This window comes from Rhinolophus sinicus, chromosome 15, assembly GCF_057876585.1.
Source record: "Rhinolophus sinicus isolate RSI-liver-muscle chromosome 15, RSI-T2T, whole genome shotgun sequence".
NCBI classification, from domain to species: Eukaryota; Metazoa; Chordata; class Mammalia; order Chiroptera; family Rhinolophidae; genus Rhinolophus; species Rhinolophus sinicus.
This window is the reverse complement of record NC_142515.1, coordinates 80,142,147-80,168,948: the sequence shown is the minus strand read 5'-3', so window position 1 is coordinate 80,168,948 and position 26,802 is coordinate 80,142,147. Positions and strand designations below refer to the sequence as shown.

At 33.1% G+C, this 26,802-nt stretch overlaps 1 protein-coding gene across 5 annotated transcripts in view; it reads left to right on the top strand.

Annotated features, from left to right (window-relative positions):
- FSTL5 (follistatin like 5) overlaps positions 1-26,802 on the top strand; it is a 639,519-nt gene that overhangs the window by 565,371 nt on the left and 47,346 nt on the right. For all 5 annotated transcript variants that reach the window (XM_074337776.2, XM_074337777.2, XM_074337780.2 and 2 more), the window contains 2 exons: positions 12,001-12,108; positions 17,521-17,645. In XM_074337776.2, the coding sequence (XP_074193877.2) occupies positions 12,001-12,108; positions 17,521-17,645 (233 nt within the window). The remainder of the gene's footprint in view (positions 1-12,000; positions 12,109-17,520; positions 17,646-26,802) is intronic.

The window sequence follows — 26,802 nt, the reverse complement described above, 5'->3', positions numbered from 1 at the left end:
TAAGTGGAAAATATGTGCATTTTCTGAAAAACTCTCCTTTCATTCTGATCCTTGAGCCTAATGAATCAAAGAATGTAAATCTTTTGATTTCAAAAGTTAGATTCCATGAACACATCATAATACTAACATGACTAGTTTCACGAAAATCATCCTCAGAGTTGCTTATTCCCTCAAGACTAAGGAGAGTCCCAATCAGAGGCTAATTAAGGGATTCCTAGTTATCATTCCAGAAACAGCATTGTATCTTTCTCATTTGATTCTTAACAAAGGCTGAGACAATAGTACCCTTTACTAGATAGTAGTAACTTGGTGTTTTTATTATAGTAGCAAAACAAGTACTAATGTGTATGTAGGTCAGTGACAGAGAAAAAAATCTCTAACGAACATTGCCATGATCCTAGTTATGAAAAAACTTTCTGGTGTGAGCCACCAAATGTTTAATTCCCTGCTCTTACCAAGAATGTCCAACTGGGCAATTTGTTTAAACTCAGATGCACAAAAACCAAGGGGCAGCAGAGGATTTGCATCTAGGCACTAGGGCTCCAGTGTACAGGCCCTGAATATGGTGATCTATGGATTCTCAGCCCAGAGATATGTATAATCTGTTAAATGAAGTAATAACTATACATATCTCATAAAGTTATACAATAAGTCCTCACTTAACATCATCGCTAGATTCTGTGACGTTAAGTGAAACAATGTGTAATGAATGACACCAAATTTACTGTAAACTCATTGATATCAACAAAAGTTAAGTTCCTATGGCATTTCATCAATGTTATAATGAAACAATGTTGAATGAATTGACTTCATTTGAGAATCTGCTGCATTAAAGATTAGATCAATTAATGCACATAAGGTACTTACAGCGAACTTGGCATATAAGAAGAGCTATATACCTGTTTCCTATCAAAATTTCTAAGACAATGGAACCTAACTATTCCTTATATTTACAGAGAGATTTTGCTCCAGTGTTTGCTAAAATTGAATATTGTAGTAGCTGATAGTCCCTCTAATGTTGATTCCTGACTAGAACCACAAAAGTGCTAAGAGTTCAATGTTAAGGCCTCTCGTCTTAACAGCTTCACAGGAATTCATGCAATCATCCATCTATCTATCCGTCCACCCATTCTGTATACATTTATTGATTGCCTATTATGAAATGTATTTGGTATCACAAATAAAAGAATGAAAATTGCTTCTATTAAATAGCTCTGGTATTTCCCAGGTTACACATTACAGTGGATAATTAGTTTAGTATTTCACTTTCTAATATGAGAATGAACAGTACAATCATGAGTAAAAGGATAGATAACTGTTCTACTAGAAAACTCTAAAGTCTCCAGGGTTAGTTACACAGTTCCCATGTATATTCAATTTAATAGTCTAATAGCTAATGGGAGAACATGTTTTTTCTGTATATTTTACCTCTTATGTGTCTATCTTTGAGACTGTTGGATTTTTGATCAGGTTGATTTTATTTTGATATCAGCTATACCACAGGGCTACAAATTACAGGCATTCTGTTTGGGATTATCAAGGCTCTGTAGCCAATACATTAAAATGAGAAGAATGTTTTAGGAATAATCAAGCTGCTCTTTAAATTCAGTTTTCAAGCTAAAAACCTACACTGACTGAATATGTATTACCTACCAAATATTCAAAAGTGAGAAAAGCAAACATCACTTACTATTCATATCACTTCCATTTCCAGACAATGATGTAAAATTTAAAATTAATTTAAAATATTAACAATGAATGTTCATGCAATGGGAAAAATCACATAAATTACATTACTTTTCAAAATGCCTATAATTACTATGAAATGCTAGGAGAATGTAAAAGACATTATACAATGATATAATATTAAAAATCATGTGATACAATCATGGTTGTGGAAAATTTTTCAGATAAAGATGTAATACTTTTTTAGGTTGAAAACTGGGCATCATTACAAAGGGGTTTGCCTTATGATCTTGTTATTAAAATAATAAGAATTATGTTTTATCACACCCTATAGTCATTACGTACACAAAAGTAATCATTACATAGATTTCTGTCACCATGAATAAGTATTGCATGATTTTGAATATTAGATAAATTAAAATATATTGTAGTCTCTATTTGTATCTGGGTACTTTGGCTCTACCTTATAATTATGAGATTATTGTGTTTCCATGTAGCTGTTATTAGTGTCATTCTTCATTGCTGTAGAGAAATCAATTAGTTTATTCTTATTGTTTGCTAGTTCTGTATTTGAAAATTCATCTACTCTCTTAAATTTATTCAAAACCACAAAATTAATACTCATGGTGCTTTTGTGGTTATTCACAGTGTGGTGAAAAATGTGTTGCCCCACACACATGTTCCCAACTGAGGAGATGCTCTCCCTTCTTGTTTTAGCTTTCATACTGTAAGCAAGTGTTCTTTTCATGGTCTTATTTAGTGACATGTTTTTTGCATCTTTTTGCTTTTGCTGGCAACTTTGTTGTTTAAAATGCCCTCAAGCATAGTGTTGAAATGCTTGTGCAAGAAGGTCGTGATATGCCTAATGGTAAAGCTTCATCCAAGCATGAGTTGTGCAGTTTGGCCATAAATTCAATGTTAATTAATAAATAATATCTATTAAATAAAATATCTTTGAACAGAAACACCCGTGAAACAAGGTTATGTATTGGTCAATTCATAAAAATATTGTGCCCAGAAACTCATTGGAACCGAACTGTATATTTCCCCTAGGAGCAATCGTTTAGTTCAGAAATTCAGTATTTGTGGTGATTTTATAAAACAACTAACACTAATCATAAGAACCAAATATATTCAAATATATCAGACTTAATTTATCCATTAGCAGTAGAAAGAATAAATTCCAGAAGGATATTCCAGAAAGAGAAAATAGAAAGAAAGGGGGAAAGTTAATATTTAGGTCAAAATGAGTGTAATGAGTGAGAGGTTCCTATTATATAAAAAAGTATGATATGTATGCATATATATATATATATATATATATATATATATATACATATATATATTTATATTTGGTAAATCAACAAAATTAATAACATTTGAATTGCACAATGCTATTACTGTTTGAAGTAACAGATCATGTACTAACCTTTGCAACAAGCAATGATTAAATATACATTATCACTAAACATTTTACTGTCTTAATCTTTTTAGGCTGCTATAACTAAATACAGCAGACTGCATAGCTCATAAACAACAGAAATGTGTTTCTCACAATTCTGAACCTGGAAAGTCCAAGATTAAAGTCCCTGCATGGCTGCGATACAGTGAGAGCCCTCTTCCTGGTTCCCAAACGGTACCATGTCACTATATCCTCACATGGAGGAAGGGTGAGGGATCTGTTTGGGGACTTTTTATAAAAGCACTAATCTCATTCATGAGGGCTCCATGCTCATGACCTAATCACCTCCCAAAGGCCCCATCTCCTGACACTATTATCTTTGGGGTTTAGGATTTCAATACATGAATTCTGGAGGACACAAACATTCAGACCACAGCATTCACTAAATTAAAAGGTTTAGTGAAAATGACCACATGCTAGGATATAAATTAAGCCTCAAGACATATTAATGGAACTATTTTGTACTGATTCTCTGACACAAAATTAAATTAACAATAATACCAAAGTAAATTTAAAATATCAATATTAAGTAATGTTAATAATCATGGGTAAATACATTGAATCCATGTAAGTATGCATTTTGAGGATCTTTGGCTACATTAAAAAGTAAATAATAAACTGAAAATAAAACATTTAACATATACTTTTAGAATTTAATTGAAGAAAATCAGAATAATCTAAATGGAAGGAGGAAAGCATAAACATAAAAATAAGACACAATGGAATTAAAGGATAGAGGTAAAAATTGATTTATTCCAAAAGACTAATTAAAAAGAATATCTTTGGGGATTTTGGCAAAGCAAAAGGACAAAAGTCACAGCACTATTAGAATTGAATAAAATGAGATATAACTACAATCCTAGCAGAGAGTAAAAGGAACTAAGTAAATATTAAGGTAAAAGTCACGGTAGGAAATTTTGAAAACATAGTGGGAAAAAAACAAAAACAAAAACAAAGGGAAAATGTAAGTTAATAACATGTAACCCAAGAAGGAATATAAAAGGAATACGTTCATAACTAATTAAATGAACTGACTTAAGAGTACTAAAACAAATTTTCTGTCCCAGATGGATTTAGAGGTGGACATTCTACCAAACTTTAGAGTTACATTTTTGCACGCAATTTTATGAGACCTTGGAATTTTAAAATGTGTATCTTCATTGACTTGGTTGTTGACTTCCTGTTTTACTCCAACTGCTCTGGGTATATTCTCTGTATATCTGAGACTTTCTGCTATCAAAAAGAAATCTTCACCTTCTCTTGATGCATCTTGCCCCTCACCACCATTTCAGCCTTATTGCCTCACTTTCTGAGCTGCCTTCTGTTTGAAGAGCAGTGGGAACCATGAACAACATATCAGATCTGTCCCTATTGGAGGAAACATGTGGGAACTTAATTTTTGGAACAAAAAGGCAGAAATAGTGGTGTGTCATGGGGTAGCTCACACAGCTCTGGGGAGGTTTATGATGGAATTGAATATTACCCTTCTGTCAATAAAGAGGGAAGGTTTTGAATTACGGGACTACTGAATACGTTTTTGGAAAGGAGAGTAAAGTAGCAGCTGCAGTGATTTGGGCCATTCTACAACAATCTATTCTATAGAAATTTAAGATCACCTTAGTTTATAAAATGAAAATTTCCATACTGGATATGTTAGTGTAATATGCTTTCTGATAGGGACACTACTGCTTGAGGCCTATTGTCAATTATAAATATCATCCTAAAATTTTAGCTATTTACCATGTAAAATTCTCTCTTAAGACAATTAAAATTTTCTATCTCTGAATTTTTCTAAGTTCTCTTTTGCAACCATGTATAATTTCTGTCTGTGAATCTCTTTAGATGTTGAATAAGTCTGCTATCTGCTGGGTAAAATGCATTCTTGTATTTGTCCTAACATTACCTAAGAATATGTGAATTTTAGTTCTCAAAGGTACTGCTTAAAGGTGAATTATGAATATCCGAAATACTCTAGTTTTATATTTGAAAATACTTTATCTCTTAGAATTTTAAATTCCCTCAAGATGTTTCCTAATTTAAAAACAGCATGTAAATGATAGATTATACAGACTTAGATATTGAATCCACTGTTTTCTAAATTAATAATTAACCCCCAAATTCAAGTTTTAAAACTATTGAAATAAAGAATATGTCTAGCTACTAAAAAACTAAAAAGCTCGATTTGTGATTTAAAGCTTTAGGTATATCCAAGGGCAGAGCATGCTCTTGAAGTCCACTGAGAAACATAAAGTTAATTTTGTAAAAAGTAAAGCATCCGTTCTCAATCTGACCGCTGTTCTCAACTGAGGCTAGATTCAAAGTCAGCCTTTTTTGTATCCAAATGAAGTTATACTTTCTGATTGTGTGCTGTACCTTTATTTATTTATTTGTAATATTTGTATATTATGTAGAGGTAACTAAGGAGATTGATTACAGTAAAAAGCTAATCATCTCCCAAACATGATAGAAAATACTACAGATTTTTCTATGGTGTGGATATAGAAATGGAACCATGAAGTCCAAAATCAAAGTCTTATTCTTGAGAAGTAAAAAAAGGAGACAAATAAAATAATAATCACACTACATTTATTTAAATTTAATCTTTCCAGTTTTCTTTTCCAATCCAATTTTAGTAGATCCCTAGTCTTTATTGATTGATTGATTCATTCATTCATTCATTCATTTTTTGTTAAATTTTTATTGGGGAGTATTGGGGAATGGTGTGTTTTTCCAAGACCCATCAGCTCCAAGTCAAGTCGTTTTTAATCTGCTTGTGGAGGGCACAGCTCACTGGCCCATGTGGGAATCGAACTGGTGACATTGGTGTTATGAGCACTATGTTCTCACCAAGGGAGCCAACCAGCCTCCCCCCACCCTAGTCTTTTATAGTGACATCTAAGCAGTTGTTTATATGACTTTCTTGTGCATGTATTAACTGTGTAGATTTGTCTTAAATATGCATTTTAGGACTAAACATTTTTTAAGTGTGAACACCATTGTTATATTTTACTATTAAAATAACAAAAACTTTCTTGGCAATGTGAGATTTTACAAGCTTCATGATAAATTATTCCTGGACTGTATTTGTTTTCAGTGGCTATCTTGATATCATTTCAATCTGGAGCTTTAAAAGAAAAAGATCACAATTTTCAAATGGAATCTATAACCTTGGTGTTGCTGTAAACATCAAATGGTTATTGCTCTTCCTACTATTAAAACTTTTGTGGCAATGGTATACAGGAGATGTTTTGCTCTATGGAAGATTAACTGGTAAACAACTGACCTCCTTTTGTCTTCTGTGGAGCAAAATCAGGTTCTGCTTCAGTGCAGAAGTAGCTGATTGTAACATCTCGGGAGTGTTCTTAAGTGTCATCAGCAGTCTCCTCTAGCCATTAGCACATTATCCTGAGAATCTACATCATTAGTTTAAATTAGGCTCACTTAATTAGCCAGCTGGTACTCTCCTTGTCAGACTGATAAACAAGCTGTGCTTCACTGTTCCTTCAGGTCAAAACTAAACCCCAACTTCTGTGTATCTTTGTTGCTCTTATCAGTATTTCACCCTTACTATATAAGCCGTCTTTATAGAAGTTGATGTAACTGATCCATGACCAGTGTAGCATGCATTTTAAATATTTTTACTTGTGGCACTTCCTCAAGAAATATTGACGAATTTGTATACCACTAGGTATGTTGGGACTTTGAGGGAGTTAAGGTTTACAGATGAAATCAACGAAGGAAAAAAATACAAAGCCTCATGGTATAAGTAAGTTGTATCCTTAAACAATGTATTAAAAAATTAAATAAAAAATTATCAATATCTTTATAAAGCTATAACAAATAAAACATTTATTATTACATTATAGAGTATATTTTAAACATTTTTATGAAGGAGTATGATAAGAAATTAATTCATCACAATGATGTAACACTTTGAAAATAGTAGTTATGTGGGAAATTAAGAAATATGGAATCTAAATATGTAGGGATTAAATATGTGGCTCACTGCTACTAATTAATTACAATAACAAAATATTAAGTTATTTGAAAGATATTTGAAAATATTTAATAAATCAATAAATCTTTGGAAGAAGGATTGTGGCTTAATTATCTGAATATCACCAGGCCACACAAAAGCTACGTGTGCATGAAATTGTAGATTTTATAATACGGGAGAGAAATTTCCAACCTATAATATCAGAATCTTCTTTTTAAACAGTCTTACAGAATTATTCAGTAGGTCAAACTGATCTCCTTTGTTCTGTTTTGTTTGGGATTCAAATCACCTACTGTAAATAGGTCTCATTTCCATAGGGTTCTCAAGGCAAAGTTTGAAAACAATTTTTCTAGCAAAATAATACTGGTAGTAAAATCCAAATTTATACTATGTAATAAATGAACATTTTATGTAGGTTAGTTATAAGGTGAAAGATGAGCTATATAAAATGCGTTTTTCACAATCTCATGTTCTTGAATATTGTCTTTTAACTTATAGCATTTTTCCTGATAAATGTTTGGTAGCTGAAATATATATATATAATCACGGTCTCTGAAGTGGAATGTATACAACGTAAGGAAGGTGAAAGGTGACTAGTTGTAGAAGGGGAATGCTAGGATGTCATTCATTGTTCTTTTATCTTAAAAAAGGAATCATACTGCGTTTTATAAATCTTTAATATATAGACCGATTTTGGAGGCCTGATTCATCTGTATGTTATTGCACATGAGAGTATCTTGAGAGGAAAATGGGAGTTTAACAATAGGGAGAGATCCATGTTGGTAACCTTAGTCTTTTGTTCATTTTTATCTGTGAAAAGGGGATAACAATAGTACATACCTCATTAAAAAAGATTGTTGTGAAGATTAAATAAAAATAATTTGTATTTGTAAAATATTTAAAAAAAATATTGTTCATACTAAGTCTGGTGCAGAATATTATGTTTTTGTTATATAAAGTAATAATGATGATCTTGATAATAATAAGTTTTGGCATGTTCAATTTTGCCATTTGCTTTTCTCAGTTATGTTCTAAGTGCATAGGTTATACACACAAAATCTTGCCTTCTTGGGGTCTAGAATCAATTGGATGCAGACAGACAATGAAAATTAAGAATATTGAAAAAGGAAACTGTGTAATATGTAAGGTGGTAAGTGCTATTGGACAAGGTGAAATGGTAGAGCAAGGCCACAGGGCATTGGGAAAGCTAAAGATGAAGGAAAGTACAAAAGGGAAGGCTGGTTGCAATAATAAATAGGGTAATTAGAGAGCTCACTGCAGTGGGTTCTGAGCAAAGTAAGTGTTGGGGAAGCAGACATGGTTATATCATCTAGCGAAAGACGGTTCCAGGGAAAAGACTTCCAAAAGGCAGAAGTATAGCTCCTTGGATGAATAGCAAGGAATCCAAGAGCATCTGGATTGGAGACATAAAGGGGAGAGTAGTAGGCGAGGGGATGGGAGAAAGAAAACTGGGGAGTGACAGGTCAGGTGAGACCCGGTTGTCATTATAAGGACTTTTAGCTTTTATGCTGAGGGAAATGAAACGACAGTGTAGTGTTTTGTGCAGGTTAGTGTCATGCTCTATTTGATGGTAACAACAAAGAAATGACTCTGGCAAATCTGTTGAGAAAGTTGATGAGTCTAAAGTTAGAAGTCAGAAACCATGTGATGAGGTTAGAGATGACAGAGGCTCTGTTCTTGGTGGCTGCAGGGGAGATGCTGCAAAGAAGCCAATACTTAGAAGGCAGAGGCAATGGTGTTTCCTGAGGTGTGGGAGGAAGAAGACAGTCAAGGATAATAGGATCTTTATGATCCTTTTCCTAAAGTGTGGAGAAACATTGTAACTATTTTACAACACAGAGGCTTGAAGGTTTAATTGTGGCAAGAACATTTTTTTAATTAGTTTTAGGTGTACAAAACAATGTAACCGTTAAATATTTATACCCCTCACAAAATGATAACGCCCCTTCACCAATCTACTACCCCTCTGATATTGTATCTAGCTGTTACAATTCCATTGACTCTATTCCCTATGTTGTATTCCACACCCCATGAATATTTATATATGTATATATATATTAAATTATACTTGACATTCAGCTTCAGGTGTACCCTGCAGTGGTCAGGCAACTACATCGTCTATGAAGTGGTCTCCCTAATAAGACAAGTGTCCATTGGATACCCTACAAAATCTTTAGAAAAATTTTAAGAATGTCAAAAATAGTGTCTTTCTCTTTTGCAAAAGCTAATGGTCTAAACTTACTTATCATTTAAAGTAATTTTCAATGTATACTAGCAGACATTTTGTAAAATCCAACACATGTAATTTATCTCTTTTAAAGTTGATGATGTAAGTAGGAACATATATGGGCTTTTTTGTTGTTGTTGAAAATTGGTTTATGGAAAGGTAATCCTGAAGAAGGTTATTTAGAAATATTTTCATTATTGTTATATGATGTTGTTGCTGAAAACCATGAAAATTCTCTCTCTGTAAAATATGTTATATCTGCACACTTGAAAACTTGTAAACATATTTTTCCTAAGTGTTAAACATTTTCCAAATAAAATACAAGTATGTCATAGTACTTTTCTTCACGTTGATATGCATATCTTTTTTCAATTCTGGTGTGCTTTTATAGCTGAACACCAAAATAAACTAAATTAAATACCAAACTTTTGAAATGCTGAAGCACAAAATGTTAAAAAATTTGGGAGACCATTGAGCAGACATTTTTTTTAAATTCTGAAGTTGTTTTGAAAATTGATTGATGTTTTCCTGTTTTAAATACATATATATTACTTTATTTAATAGAAATTAATCATGGACTGCTTTCTGAAACCTTCTGGAACATATTTTCATGTTAACTTTAAAAAAGTGTCTGTCTTCCCGTTTATAAAAATATCATTACTTTAAGGCTCAATTATAGGATCGCCTCCCCCCTTTATCCCTCGTCCCAGATTGTACTTCTTCCTCTGAGCTGTGATGGCATTCGTTCCTTATTTTTATTTTATGGCATGCATCAAGTTATTTTAAGTCCTTTCACCCTCCAGCCTATAAATTCTCCAAGGACAAATACTGTGTTCATTTATTTTCTCTTCTAAGTCTCCACTTGCTAAATAAGGGTATTACATCTCTAACTTCGAAATACTATGATGCTAATTGTCATGAAAATTAGTTTTCCTAATAGCAGTAGTAGTCTTTCTGTAGTGCTTAATATTCACCAGGCTTACCCTCAGCACTTTATATTTACTACCTCACCTATTATTCACAACCACCCTTTGAAGTAGGTGTTATTATTGTCTTCATTTTATTTAAGAGGAAACTGAGCCACAGAAAAGCTTAGTAACTTTTCAAGGTATTATTATTAGTATTGCCATTATTTTAATATAATTAAATGCTAAGATTTGAAGCCGGCTTCAGAATACATGCCTATGAGCATGGTGTATACAGCCTCTCAATGATTCTCCACTAGGATCGTATTGCTTATGCAATGATACTGAATATATTGGAGCCCCGAGAGTTTCTTTCCATATTCCAAAAGAAGAAACAATCAAACAAAAGGATGTTTCTTATCCATGAGGCATAAATAGAAGGGAAACATATTCACACACTATCATCAGGAGTGAAACTACCAACTAGGAGGGATAAATGAAATGCAAAAGCATTCTCAGAAATCATCATATTAACCTTCATCATGTATCAAGTATGCCATTTGACCACCCTTAGGCCTAGAGAGGCTGGGAAACTTAATACTTGTCACAGGGGAATGGAATAGACACTGGCTCAGATCTCTGGTGCTTGGCCAAGTGATGGCTAAGTGGGCTACCTTCCCTGAGAACATGGCTGCTTATTTGATACTAAAACAATATTGTGGTTCTGTTAGCCAGGAAGAAAGGGATGAGGACACTGACACAGTAATGTGGAAATAGTTTTTTTCAGATAATAATTACTTCAGTAATCCAAGAATACTGAGTATTCTAAATATATATAAAATGCAGGGCATGACTTAGAAAATAAATATTTTGTAAAATTAAATTGCCAAAATGTTAGTTAAAATATGAATCCCCATATGTTCAACCGCAACTGTAGTTCACCTTTAGCTAAACCAATGGAGAAGAAATGCGTTGAAAATTGAATAAAGGCTGTTTTATTGAATACGATTTGTTTTATGTTATAAAATTTTATATGCAACTACTACAGGAAATTATTTTAAAAAGGTGTTAGCTTGGAAAATAAATAGCTTAAATTAAGGTGAGTGAAATTACTGCCTGAAAGCAATTTGTTTTATTTTAAATAAATGTTAAGTATTATAAATATCAGCAGAAAAACACATTTACCGTATATATATATATATATATGGTACAAAAATTGTGCTTATTCTTATTTCTATGGTTTTAGATTTCTCATTAGGAAACTAAATTAGGTAATCTGTTACTACAGTTACAACCACCTACAGGTATCAAATCATTGGTGTTTTATTATTATAGATGGTCAAATCCCATAACCAGCTTTGGGATGGAAAAATCTACTAGTATAAACAATTGTCACCTGAATTCAACAATTGATTGAAATGCACATGTTAATCATTTATACCTTGAGTTTCTAAATAGCTTCTCCATGAGACACAATTTGCATAGGTAATGACTGAACATAAGACTTTATAAAATGGTGCAAAAACGTGTTTGAGTAAAGTATCATTTTTCTGAATTAATAAAATAAGAATTTAGAAACTTAGATAATTGGAAACATATTTTTTAATCTGACATCTAAATTCTTGGGTTATTCCATAATTTCTGGCCTACTTTTAAACTAATATTTCAGTCTGAAAAAAATTTTAACTTCTGTTTATTACAGACAGTAAACACAGACCCGGTCCCAGTTAAATTGCACTACGACAAATCACATGATCAGGTCTGGGTACTAAGCTGGGGTACCATGGAAAAGACTTCTCCGACACTACAGGTAAGTGCATTTCAGTATATCTGAAAAAGTAATGATCTTTAAACCTTTATGTATCTCATTAGATATTTATAACCACTTAACAATGATATTCTTCCATCTGAAGACTGTACTTTAATCACATTTAGATATACACAGAAAAAGGAAAAAGATAAGTCCATATTCAGTACTTTTGGGATTGGAAAATATTGTAGGTCATATTTATCAAAAGTTAGATTTATACGCCAAAAGAATAACCCCTGATTGCAAAGCCAATGCCGTTAGAAGAAAAAAAAAAGTTAAAATTTAGCTTTCAACAGAGCCCCCGCTCTTTCAAAATGGGTCTGGAGGGTGGGAATTGTGAGACAGAGACCAGAAGAGTTAGACAAAGTCACAAAGCAGATCTTCGTTTTTTACCAGATATTGTTTTGTTATTTGAGCACAGACTCATTTCTAATTGGGAAATATGTAGTGTAATTTTTGTGGAACTTGCTTATGTCTTAAAGTTGTTAATTTGAGAACTTGACATATACAGAAAAAAATATATACTATTTGACAATGATTCTTTGGCACAGACTTTTGATTTTAGTAATTATAAGTTTAAGAGGAAACAGAGGGAATAGGAAGGAATGTCTGGCCCCGGAAATGTGTTTTATCTATTTTTCAAATTGCCTTGTGATTTTATCATTACCTTGAATATGTCCCTTCTTATAAAGTCCTAAATCGTTAACCTTTGGCCAGTTTTCAATAAATCCATTTAATACAATGTTATTTGTAATCAGTTCTCACTACCAAAACTTTTAATGTTTTAGAAATATTTTCAGTATTGCAATATTTAACTTACAAAGGACAAGTCTATTGAAATGAAATCTTTTAAAGTAATGATCAGAATGATGGTTCATTTTACATTTCACTAGATATTATGTGTCATGTAAAACTTATAAAATATGATACAGTATTTCAGGTACATATTGCTGGAGATCAAATCACCCCAAAACTTGATGTCTTAAATAACATGAAAAGATGACTTGTCACTCACAAATTCTGTGACTTGTCATTCTGGGTAGTTCTTCCGCAGGCGTAAGCAGGGAGCACCCATGGGGCTGTGGTCAATTGCTGACTGGAGCTGGAAGTTCTAAAATGGCTCACTACGACATGTGTCCTGTAGTAGTTGTGCTTAGTTGGGTGCCTTGTGTCTCCTGCATGTGCCTGCTCATCCTCTGGCATCTTTACAGCATGGTGGTTCCAGGTTACAAGATAATGGAAGTTGCAAGGCCAATTAAGATCTAGGCTCCAGGATTCACATAAAGTAACTTCCACGACAGCCCATTCATGAAAGCAAGTTCCATTCCCTGCCTAGATTCAAGAGAATGGAGTAACAGAGCCAATCTCTTGATGGAAAGAGCACAATCTTCATTGTGGACAGTTGTTAGAATGATCTACTACCTATGGAAATAGGCTCTAGTTCTTCGATATTTTGTACGTAAATATAATCTTGACAAGATAAATGAAACAGATCAATGCATATGATTTTTGGGAAAAAAAAGTTTAGGCAAACTCCTTTAATATCATACAGAAGGCAGGGAGGAAGTCTTTGTAGAAGTGTTAAGTAACTTCCCACACATTATCTAGCCATCTAAAACTGGATCCTTTGTCTCTGAATGTCTAATAAAAAGTATGCTGATAAGATGTATTAAATTTTAAAAATATTTGCTGGATGGGAGTGAAAGGTAAGTGTCACACCTGAAGATACAACATAAAATATCAGAATTAAGAATTACTCTTAAAATAGTACATACAAGATTTACTTACATAATGTGTGTATTTGTGTGTGTGCATATGCACATATCCATGTATATGATAGGTAGGTAGATAGATAGATAGATGATAGATAGATAGATAGATAGATAGATAGATAGATAGATAGATAGATAGATAGATTGATAACCAGCCAGGAAACATACGGTTTGTGGATCAGAGAACAGACCATTTCTTACTCATGGAGTATGTTAATGAGTATCCTCCAGCCCCAGTCCCCACAGGGTGATGGGTGAGAGATAGTATTACCCTGTGTGGGCAGCACAGTTGCACTACACGAGAAAGACCCTGAAATGAAGTGTCCCTAAGTTTTTTTACACCGCTGGCACATCACCCCATCTTTTCCTGTGAGAGCGAGAGATTACTACTCTGCAATGAGTGCAAATGTTGTCCTGGGACAGGAGGGGCAGGTCAGTACCCTGGAATGTCAATAATTGGCTCCAAGGCATTCAGTCTCTAAACCTCTCATGAGCAAAACACCGTCTCCAGCTTCCAAGGCATATTTACTATGTTATCATCCTTTAACTAAGTTAGCCAGTGCTCTTTGCTCAGAAAGACTGACTCTGCAGAAATGTCAAAATATTCATGGATAATTGTCTCCCAACAGGATTATTAGGAAACATTCCCAAAGAATATGGGATTTAAGATTTGTTTGAAAAGGGGAACAGATTTTCCTTTGGAGAAATTAAATTCCCCCAATGAAAAACATAGGTCTAGAGTATCTCTGTGACATAATGTTGAAAAGTTAGACCAGAAAGAGAGATGGGTGCTAGGTTGTGAAGGCTTGGAAGTAACTTTTTTATCCTAGTGCAGTATATCTTATAATGGTACCCACTGACCCTTGAAGGTACAAAAGCATTTTATCAAGGGTCTGAGAGTCCTACTTAGACTCCTTTGTGTTTTCATTTTGATTATAATTAAATCTATACATCTTTGCCATTTATGAAAGCAAAATATATCATTTTCTATATATTTGCAATTAATTAATAAAAATCTATGAACTGTAATTTTAGAAATGTAAGACAGTGATTTTTTTTCGAAGTAGTGTCCTCAAATGAATTCTCAAAGATTTATCATAGTTGTATTTTTTCCTTTTGAAAGACAACATACCTGATGAAAATTTAAGAAATGCTGTTCTAAAAATCATGAGTCTGTCATCTTCACAGTTTTACAACTTGTACGTAATATATTTTCGAATGCACAACATTTACAGAAGAAAATATCTCCAGGAAATAACTTGGAAAAACGTCCTTACATTTTGCTATTGGTCAGGAAATAGGCCCCAGCCAGATATGGTGACAGTGGGAGGTGGTGGCTCTGGGTTTGTGGAAGGCATCACATGTAGAGAGAGCAGTGGCAGGATGCCATTAGGAAGGAGGCACGTCTGTTGAAAGATTGGGCGTATTGATTAAGGTGCAGAGATCAATCTGTGTGTCCTTACAATTAGTCCGCTCAGTCCTGAACCTGGCAATCCATCACTTCCTGCTTAATTCCAGCACTGAGAAGGACCCAGAACCATCCGGGAGCAAACTCTAGACAAAGGGAACCTAGGGAAATGATATTGTGTTTTTTACAACCTAGGACTATGCCAAGCACAGACGAGATGCTCAGTTAATATGCCGTTAGTGGCATGACATCTTTTGTATCAAGAAGGTGAGAATGCAATTTGAACATGATATTGTAGTTTGAATATTAAATTTTGTGTTGCCTGTGATCTACTTAGAACACGTTGGCACATAACATGCTCTTGGTAAACATTATCACTGCTGTCAGTCTAAGTATTATTGTTAATTTCAAATACATGTACATGTGTTTTGAGAGTCTATACAATCTGAAAATTCCTTCTCTCTTACTCTGTTGATCTTTATTAAAGTCTGGTAGACATTATTATGAATGGCTAAAATCCAGTGCCAACTTTCTCACTGATGTTCATTAATAAAACAGATATAGTGTCTTTAAGGTTTTTACCACATGCTTTGGTTTTCTCTTCCTCTGGGCATATGCTGAGCTCCTTTTAGTTAAGTGGATCCATATGATTAGTTCTGGCAAATAAGATCTGTTGTGAATGGAAGCATTCAAGATAGTCGGCTCCTCCTTCAGTGGGGAATACTGAACACTGAGGGAAAACAGTAGGTATCCTGCCAAATCCCTCAGGCAAAGTAACATGTGTGAAAGGAAATCTTTATTTTCTAAGCCACAAGACTTTAAGGTGTATTTCCTGTTTTTTGTTTTGTTTTGTTTTGTTTTAACTGTAACATAACTGAGCTTATCCTGACTTAAAATAATCTATTTTCACTGAACATGGCAATTTTCAATAAAACTCAATGAAAATATATTCATTTGAATGAAGAAAAGAAATGAACCTTTCAGAAAAAACACACACACCAAAAAACTAAAAGTAAAAATGTTATTCATTTCTATCATGAAAACCAAAGGAAGAGATTGTTTTGAAGGAGGAAAGTCTATTTGACTTAGTCAGTAGTTTAGGAACTTTAATTTGGGGGTCACATGTACGAAGGATTAAAAAAGCAGGGACACAATTAATTTTAAATACTGAATCTGGAGTGTATTGCCTATATATCTGTAACAAGGGAATTTTAATATATCCTAAATTTGGTCAAGGACAATAAATGATATTAGTGTGGTAATGGTATTCCATTTGTAAATAAAAATTAAAGATAATTAAAAAAATAAATAAACTTTAAAAAAAGGCAGGTACAGGAAAGAGCTTTAAAATGCTTAACAACAATGGTGTGCAGCACTGACAATAGGAAAAAATAACATGATGGTATGAAAAATCTGAAAGAACTGCTAGAATGGTACATAATATGATGTAAGGAATAAAAGAGTTTAAATGCAGTTATCTTTTCTTTAATGGACTATAAAAGTTTTAAAAGCCAATTACTGATGAAGAGTTGGAAAAAAACCTCAGCTTAAAACTTACTTAAATCTGGGGAGCATTTTCTTAACCTGTTGAGATTTTGCTTCCCAGCAATTGTCGTCAATTTGGCTCATATAAACTCATTAAAACTCAAAAAAAAAAAAGAAAGAAAAAATACTTACTTAAATCCATCATATTCAATTTATAGGAGGAATACATTTTAAACTATTTTATCTATTCTAGAATATCTGAAATCTAAAATATTTCATATGATTTACTTTGAAGTTTTCAGTGCTATGTTTCCTGCTCTGTTCTATACGAGGAGCAGTTTGTTTTTGTTTTAGTTTCTGTATATTAATTACACTGCAATAAAGGTGTTTAAAAAAAAGAAAGCTAATATCTCATTTACATAGGTATGCTTGCTTTTATCTTTTCTTATAGCAAAGTTAAAAGTTTTATAATACAGAAGTTGTTTATATGTGTATTTATATATTAAGCAGAAATTATTCAAAATACATCTTTTTGTATTTTTTTTCTTTATAGAAACAGAAGTTTCTACATTGAAAATAAGCAGTGATAGAATTCCAGTTTGCTTATTAATATACTAATTTTGAGGATGGCAAGAAAGAGGCTGTGCCAATAACTATCAGAGATTTATTTCAACTCTGAATAGAATGAAAGCTGATCCTAGTAAGGGAATGCATTGCTGAGGTCTAAACACGGTGTGTTCTGTGTAGGTAATAACCCTGGCCAGTGCAAACGTGCCACACCACACGATCCACACCCAGCCGGTGGGAAAGCAATTTGACCGAGTGGATGACTTTTTCATTCCCACTACAACACTCCTCATCACCCACATGAGGTAAGTGCTAAAATGAGTGATCGATCAGCTTTTAGATTTCTCTCTAATTTTGGCAGAAACCCGTGGGAAATCATTAAAAATTTCAATTAATACAAAAACTACCCACAGAAGGGCACATGATTTAGCTTTTTCTCATCTGCCTGAAGAATGTTTACTTATCAACATTAGCAATGAATTTCCTGTGATATATTTGTTAAGCCTATTGCAGAAGTGAATTTATAAAGATACAGTTGCATATTTTTAGTCAATTTTACAGTTAATATTTTTGCCAATCCTTCCAAGGAGCTTCTTATTAGGCTTTTGCCAAATGCACACATTTGAACTTGGCATAATGAAAGAGCCACTCTCATAGAAGTCTATTCAATATATTCTAATAACATTCTTGAATCATTTTCACCCACTTAGAAATTATTATAAAATTGTATTAGTAAGTATAGTAAGTTGAAATAAAATGTTTGAGGTCTTTGTTTGAGAAAACATGTTGGCGTGTTCTATCTTCATATTTACAAGAGGTGAAAAGGTAATACTTTTTAATGACATCACTGCAAAGTTTCACAGCAGTTTCAATGCTTAAAGGGGAGAGACTTTGGATATATCACAATTTTCAGTATTATGTTCTTGGTAATTTATTTTTTTTAAATTTATAAGTGTGGCTTAACAGTGTTATTGAGTCTGAACCAAACTAATATTTGTTCTGTTTCTCAAGTGAATTTTGATGAGGGGGAGCTTCTCCAGATGTTATATGAGCCATTATTTGATATTTTTGTATATCTGTTTCTCTTGTATTAAATTGAAAATTATTTCATCTAAATGGAGTTTTAAGAATTCTGAAAGAGTGCAAAATTCAACTTGCAAAAATAAAAAGGGATTGATGAATCAGAATTGTGGCTCACAAAGACATTGTATACTATAAACTGTTTTTTGTGCAGCCAAGTGTATGTTTTCAAAGACTTTTATACTATCTCAAGCAATTCAGCATTATTTTCAGAATGCTTATGATGTGTTCAGCAATAAAATGATTAAAAACCATAATTTCTTGTCATAATTATTAGAAGTTTTTATGGAAAATAAGTAGAACTTAATCAAAATGCAACATATCTGAAAGTATATTATTTGCATCAAATAATAATTTTTAGATCTGACTACAAGCGCTGTAATAGTTCAGAGACTACAGAAAACAGCCTATGAACTGGAAATGGTGCTATTTGAAATGTTACCTAAAAAGATATACAATGTTTTTATACTTATTTGATGGAGATAACATTTTATTTAATTGGGATTGAGTATTATGATAAATAATGTTCCTTTTCTGTTTTCACATTGTTGATAAATTACTACTAATCCATAATTTAGTATGTAACACTTGCTGTTATTTATCCCATTCTCCTATTCCCTATTACTGTATTTAATACACTGTTATTAATTTTGCTTTTTTAAAAAAATACACTATTAATATGATTATTTAAGGCAAGATTCTCATTGTTATGACACCAATAGGGTTAACAGTGTATAGTTTTGGGTATTTCTTTTATCCTACGACAAGTAAATTTTATAATTATGATAAAATAGTTACCATGGGCAGGGCAGTAGTGCTATGTGTATTTCTGTGTTTGTCTGTATAATTGACATACTTTCAGAACACATCTCTTTAGGGTCAAAATGATTATTAAGTAATTGGAGTTGGAGCTAATAATAATTAGAACATCCACATAATGTGAACATATATTAGGCAAAATTTTATTTTAGTTATTTCTATATATTATGAGAAACACTGAAAATCATGCTTGAGTATATTTTTTAACTGTCTATTACTCTTAGGGATGGATAATGAAATGCATGAGTGTTTTGCCAATACTTGTAAGAATACTAAATTAAATTTTAGCAATCCTACCTGCATCTAGATCCCATTTTAATGAACTGATCATCAAATTTCCTATTATGCTTCAAAGTAATTACTCCTATTACTAATGTGAAGAGTGTAAAAATCAGCATGCACTTACTGCACTTACAAAAATAAAGTATTAAATATGTTAAAGTATTTTCAATATATGAGGATTTATTCCACATTAGAAAAATCTGAGGGATAGGTATGATCTTTTCTCCTACCAATTGCATGTACCATATTTTTCTAACCACATTTTGCAATGTGTTCAAATATGTGTTGCTGAGACTAATCTTTTTATGATTGCATTTTTCAGAATTTGAGACTCTTTTCTGACTGTTAAGCTTGGTATATATTTGTATGCCAGACAGAAGGTCTGAAACATAATATGTGTTTAATTAATATTAGTTTTCTTCCTCTGACCCCTCTTCACATCAATCTACCTCTGTCTCGGATTGCTGTACCCTCGTTTCAAATTATTTATCTCCAATGTCTGAAAAGCTCTTGGACAAGTGTCAGGATTTTATATCCGTATTGTCTAAAAACCTGTAGGCACTTAATTCATGTTTCTCATAGGAATAGAAATAAAGAAGGAAGAAAGTGCTATACTGTTTCCTAAACCAGGCTGTATAGGAGTGAGAGAAGAACTGTATTTCTTGTATATCGTACTGCATTTCTCAACATCAAACACAATATCCGACATACACAAGCACTGCATCAGGAACCCATGAATTGTGTGGAAGCAGTGAATAGTGGTAATAAGAACTTACATTTTCTGTCAGACAGATGTTAGCCTGAATATCCCAGCAACAGCATTCACCATAGCTCATTAAGAACTTAGCCAGTTTGCTTCAATTCTTCCTAAGGATTGGAATAAAATAATGTTTGAATATTAAGTTGCCCATAATAGTTGTTGTCTAGACTACTCATGTGTCTACTTGGGTCTCCTGAAATTAGTTACAATTTTACTATAAGTCTCTATTTTCCCTGTTTTATTTCTTTTCCTTTCCCTCCCCCCACCCCATGTCTATAATTCTCAGGCTTATTGAATCTAGTTCGTAAAATAAATCAAGACTTGAGAAATGTAAGCGTACCAAGATTACTTTATAAACCTATATTAAAAGATAAACTGGTAGTTTAAAAAAACCTAATCAATCTTCACAAAATTTAGGAAGTTGTTCACGCTTCAAGACAGTTTGAAATTCTCAGCACTTAAAAAAACCTTGAGAGTCTAATTTAGGTCCTTTCAGAATGACCTCAGAAATTTAAATTTCAAGAAACTAATTTCCATTTTTAAAATATTAGAGAAGGAGGGCCTGCCTGGGACTATCTATTCATTCAGCTCCTCAGCGGAATTCCATCCCATTCCCTGAGCCACAGCCTAGACTATATGTAATGATTCATATCTTATTGTATAGCAAAAGAGCTTATTAGTAAAAGTATCCTCTTTAGTTTTATTTATACTTTCCTTCTCCGTATAAACCAGATTACCTGAGCCCTGGGTTGGGGATAAACCAAATACACAATTCCACATTACATTTGATCTACGTTAAAATGGTTTTTAAAACTGTTGAGGTCTGGTTATTGGGCCTAATTTGTGCCCCTGTCATCCTCTTTTTTGAATAGGAGTGCTGGTCCAGAATATAACACAGAAAAACTCCAGACCACCATGGATCCACTCTTGTTTTTTTTTTCCTTTTCTGTTTTTAAATTAAATTTATTGGGGTGGCAATTGTTAGTAAAGTTACATGGGTTTCAGGTGTACAATTCTGTATTACATCACCTATATATCACATTGTGTGTTCACCACCCAGAGTCAGTTCTCCTTCCATCACCATATATTTGACCCCTTTTACCCTCATCTACCAACACCCTCCCCCCTTACCCTCTGGTAATCACTAAACTATTGTGTCCATGAGTTTTTGTTTCTTTATGTGTTTGTCTTGTTCCTTTGTTGCTTTCAGTTTTATATCCCACATATCAGTGAAGTCATATGGTTCTCAAATTTTTTTGTGACTTATTCGCTTAGCATGATAATCTCGAGGTCCATCCATGTTGTCGCAAATGGCAGTATTTTATCTTTTCTTATGACAGAGTAGTATTCCGTTGTGTATACCACAGCTTCTTTATCCAAACATCTATTTTAGGACACTTTGGTTGTTTCCATGTCTTGGCCACCATAAATAAAGCTACAGATAATTTTCGACCAAAGAGCCAAAAATACACAATGGAGAAAAGAAAGCCTCTTCAGTAAATGGTGCTGGGAAAATTGGAAAGCCACATGCAAAAGAATGAAAGTAGACTGCTATCTGTCTATGTACCAAAATTAACTCAAAATGGATCAAAGACTTATACATAAGACCTGAAACAATAAACTGCATATAAGAAAACATAGGTACTGAACTTAGGAACCTTGGGTTCAAAGATGATTTTATGAATTTGACCTCAAAAGCAAGGAAAGTAATAGCAAAAATAGATGAATGGGACTATATCAAACTAAAACTTCTGCACAGCAAAAGAAACCTTCGATGAAACACAGAGGCAACCAATGGAATGGGAGAAGATATTTGCAAACAATGCCCCCAGATAGGGGCTAATATCCAAAATGTATAAGAAACTCATACAACTCAACAACAACAAAAGAAACAATCCAATTAAAAAATGGGCAGAAGACCTGAATAGACATGTCTCCAAAGAGGATACACAGATGGCCAATAGACATATAAAAAGATGCTCAATATCACTAATCATCAGAGAAATGCAAATAAAAACCACAATGAGATATCACCTCACACCAGTTAAAATGGCTACCATCAATAAGACAAATGATAACGTGCTGGAGAGGCTTTCGAGAAAAAGGAACGCTTGCTCATACACTGTTGATGGGAATGCAGACTGGTGCAGCTGCTATGGAAGGCAGTGTGGAGGTTCCTCAAAAACTTAAGAATAGAATTAACATATGACCCAGCAATCCTTCTCCTGGGTATATGCCCCAAAAAATCTAAAAACATTTATTCGTAAAGACATATATACTCCATGTTCATTACAGCTTTATTTATGGTAGCAACCATTCTTTAAGACATGCACATGTTATCCCCAATTGTGAATACAGATTAGTTTAATTGAACTTCCTGGCAGATGAAAAGAGGCCGTGTCATACTCCTGCCTTCCCAGTAGTTCCACCTACTTGCTGAATTTCTGAATGGGACTGCATAAATACTTATTGACTAAAAGTTTATTTTTAAAGGTTAATAAAACTTTATAGTAGATCTTTTTAATGCACCTGAGTGTAAGATAGTTAATCCCCTCTCCCCTAATTATTTAGGGAAAATTTAAATTGCTTGTAATTTAAATAATAACACAGATGGTTTTCTGATGCTTAATGAAATATGTTGATTTAAATCACTCTATAATTATATGCCTTTTTTGTTTTTAAGCAAAAATAAAAAAATTTGTATCCTATGTTTCATTAATTTTCAGAGAAATGGCTCCATTGAATATTTAATTAATTATATGTTTTCCATATTAGTAATTCATCGCACACTTCGGTTAACTGGCAATGTACATGAACTAGACATTCATTTTTCAGACTTGCAGTCAATAGAGAATTTTCTTTAAATCCTTAAACTTCAGCAAGTAATTCATAAATCATGAAACATAATTCTAAAGTTGAAGAGCTTATGCTGTGCAAAAGGAGTGTTTTGTAATGACATGAGAAATATAAATTTCTCATTGAAGAATTTCAATTTGGATTTTTTCTTGTATATACAAAAATATTCATATAGGTAATATTAAAAGAGACTTAAACATGAACATCCATATATAATTCTCAATAGAACCAATTATGTCTATTCACTGTTATAAAAATTAAAATGATAGTTCATTATCTTTTTAAATCAAAAGTGCTTGACAAATGTATAGCAAAATGTTTAATTATTATACTCAATTTGCATCCAAAAAACTAAGCTATTTTAATATCACATGTAAATAGATATATGTGAATAACATTATAATTCTACTACTCTTACATTTTTTATGATGTGGCTAATGATTGGGTTTTAATGCCTTTTTTTGTCATTTTTTCAGTTGGCCAGAAATTAAAAATTAATTCAAACATCCTTTTTTTTTTTTTTTTTTTTTTTTCAGAAAAATGGTTGTTTTATAATGGTTGTGTTAAATTTCAAAGCAATTAAATCTCATAAGGAATACACACTTAACATAACTGATTGTGTTATATTGTTGGTACCATTTTGAAGAGAGAAAAATGTAAATGTCAATTTCTTACTGTAATATGTGTAAAGATTACAACTTTCTCTGTAGGTGCTACTAGAATTTGCATACAAGAAATGAGAAACAGTTGATTTGGCAGTAGTTTATCATGTTATAATATTTTTTCAAGTTCTGTGTAAAGATTAGAGGGGTGAGGAGAATTGAGAAAATAAGAGGAGAAACTAATGAGATGACAGATATCCAAGTAATGAGTGACGTAACTAACATTTCCACAATACTTCCCTTGAAAAGTCTTACATAATTCTTCCAAAGAATTATTTATTTTTGGTTAGTCAGAGATAAAAGTGAGAACTACATGGGGGGTGGGCAATGTGGTTCAGAACAGAGGGATTTGATAAAGCTTAGTGCAAGATACCAAGAAAGCCAGAAAGTATAAGGTGTAACAAATGCAAAAATTGGCAAAAATCTTTCTTAGAGTTTTGACTTGTCATGAATAAAAATAGTCAGAGGGTAAGCAAGAGGTTAACAACAAGATATTATCACCGAAATTTCAAGGGCACAGCTAACATTTGGGCTCTTTAGGGCTATAAGTAGAAATTATTTAAAGACGTGTTGACTAATACCTTTGATACAATTTTAAACAGGTGCCACTTGATGAACAAAGATGTATTTACAGCCTGACCCTTGTAACATCTGCAAATCAAGTCTCTTCCATCTCTTGTCATCTCTCAAATTAGAATGCCAGTAGAGACAAATTTAATCCCATCTAATTCAAGCATGCTTCTGTCATTTGGCACAGAGGACACTTACAGTAAATACAAGAAAGGAATTACTTCTGATTTACATAGAACTCCAGGACTAGTCCTATAAGTAGAAAGGAAAGATAACAAGATAGGTGATGCTATTTGAGATGTTTTTGAAAAGTTTGTCTACTCTTGGAATCACCCCCAACACCACCATTTGATCATATTGCTTAGAATTTCAAACTTCTCCTCTTATATCTTTAGGTTATATTTTTCTAGAAATCTACTTTGAAGTGCTTCTATTGCTTGAAAGAAAGAAAAAATGGAGCAGTTAGAAAATTGACATCTTTATAATTGTCACTTTATGTGCTGATTGGTTGATTATGTAGTGTCTTAAAATTAATGTATGTACGTGTGTGTATTTATTTAAATCAATAATTACATGATAAGCAATAAGATGAACAGAGTACATCTCTAAATCACAGTGACAGGTAGACCCTGAAAGCAACAGGCACTTAAATCAAAACCTGAAAATTCCAGTTCCCACACTTTTTTCCTCTTCTGCACTTGCTAAACAAAATTAGCAAAGAAATTCACAAATAACATTCCCAAAATTTTCATGTAACACTTCACCCTTGCCCACCAGACACATACTCCAAGATGTTGCTGGTATTGAATGAATATCTCAGATTAAGTAAGTCAGGAATTCCGTGGAAAGTGGACCTCAGTGTTACTCTTCAGTTTGGATGAGCTGGAAAGCAGGAGGTAGCTGGAGGCACTCTTTTGGTACCCTCAAACATCAAATGAGTGCTAAGACTGATATGCAACAGTGAGTGAGTTACGTGTCATTGAGTTGGCGCCAACTCTTGATGAACTTACGAACTAGTGATGTCCACAATGATCCATCCTCAACAGCCCTGCTTCGTTTCTGTAGACCAGTACCTACGGTTTCTTTTATAAGGTCAATCCATCTATTATTTGGTCCTGTTCTTTTCCCCCTGCCTTCTACTTTGCCCGGTATTATTGCCTTTCCCAAAGAACCCTGCCGTCTCATGATGTGTGCGATGTAGGACGGCTTCCAAATGTATGGGTACATGCAGTCAAATGTGGCAGTAAGGAGCTAAGAGTTTAATCGTGTTTCAGATCTGTCACAATTCTGACAGCCCATGGCTATGGTTCGACCACGAGAGACAGAGGAAACTGAAATAAGTAGTGGGCACTATTCTGGTATTCTGGAGACAAGTCTACAGCACTCCTTTTCTGTTATACACTACAGCAAGGACATGGTTAAGGATGGATTGGGTTTGATATATGTTTCTTTAAAACTTCTCCAAGGGAAAAAATAAATATTCTGTGAAAGTGAAAGTAAAGTATATCATTCTCCTTCCTATTTTATCAAATCTGTTAAAGCAAAATTATATATATATATGGCTAGCCATATATCAAGACAACTCTACACTTATGACGTGATTCATGGACAGGCCAGGTATATGGAGATACAATTTTAGCACTAAAATTGTCTGGTTACATTGAAATCCTAGCACATCAGAAATTGAAAATAACAATTGTTCAATGCATTTTTAGGAAAAGTATTATCTCAGCATAATAAACAGCAATTGAAGTTGTTTCAAAAACTTGTTCTTAAAGATCTCACAAAATCACTATTCAGTGAAGTTCAATTTGTTTTTAGTCCATTCATACTTATATGCTAATTCCTTCTGCAAAAAGAAATAAACTAAGAAACAAAAAGGATTTCAAATATCACAGAAGCTAAAGCTCTTTCTCGCTATATGCTCTCAAATAGTGTATATCTGAAACATTTATAAATTCTGAAACTGTGCCCTTCTATTTCCCCAGTTTCTTTGCTTCTTCTTTCCCTCTCTGTAGCGCATAAAAACATAAATTCTAGCTTGTCAGGATCTACTACTGCTTGAAATCCTTACTGCCCACAGCCTAGGGTCTGCTCCATCTGAAAAAGAGAACATATTTATAAATAGTTTGTTAAACAAAGCGTATACATATACTTTTATGAGTGTTTATGCACATACATCTACAAATCATTGTTGGTAAACCTTCCAGCATTGTCATATGGGTGCAAAACTACTTCTACATAAAGATTTAATAACTTTTATATCTTATTTCTGAAGAAGTAAACACCCTTTAAACTTTGATCTATAATGCCTTATGCATTATGGTTATTGGATTTGCCTTTATTTTAAGCAGTACTTTCAACCTTCTTTAGCATATTAGTGCAGCTCATACATTGAGTGCACAATACCTCGATAGGAAATCACAGAGTGCT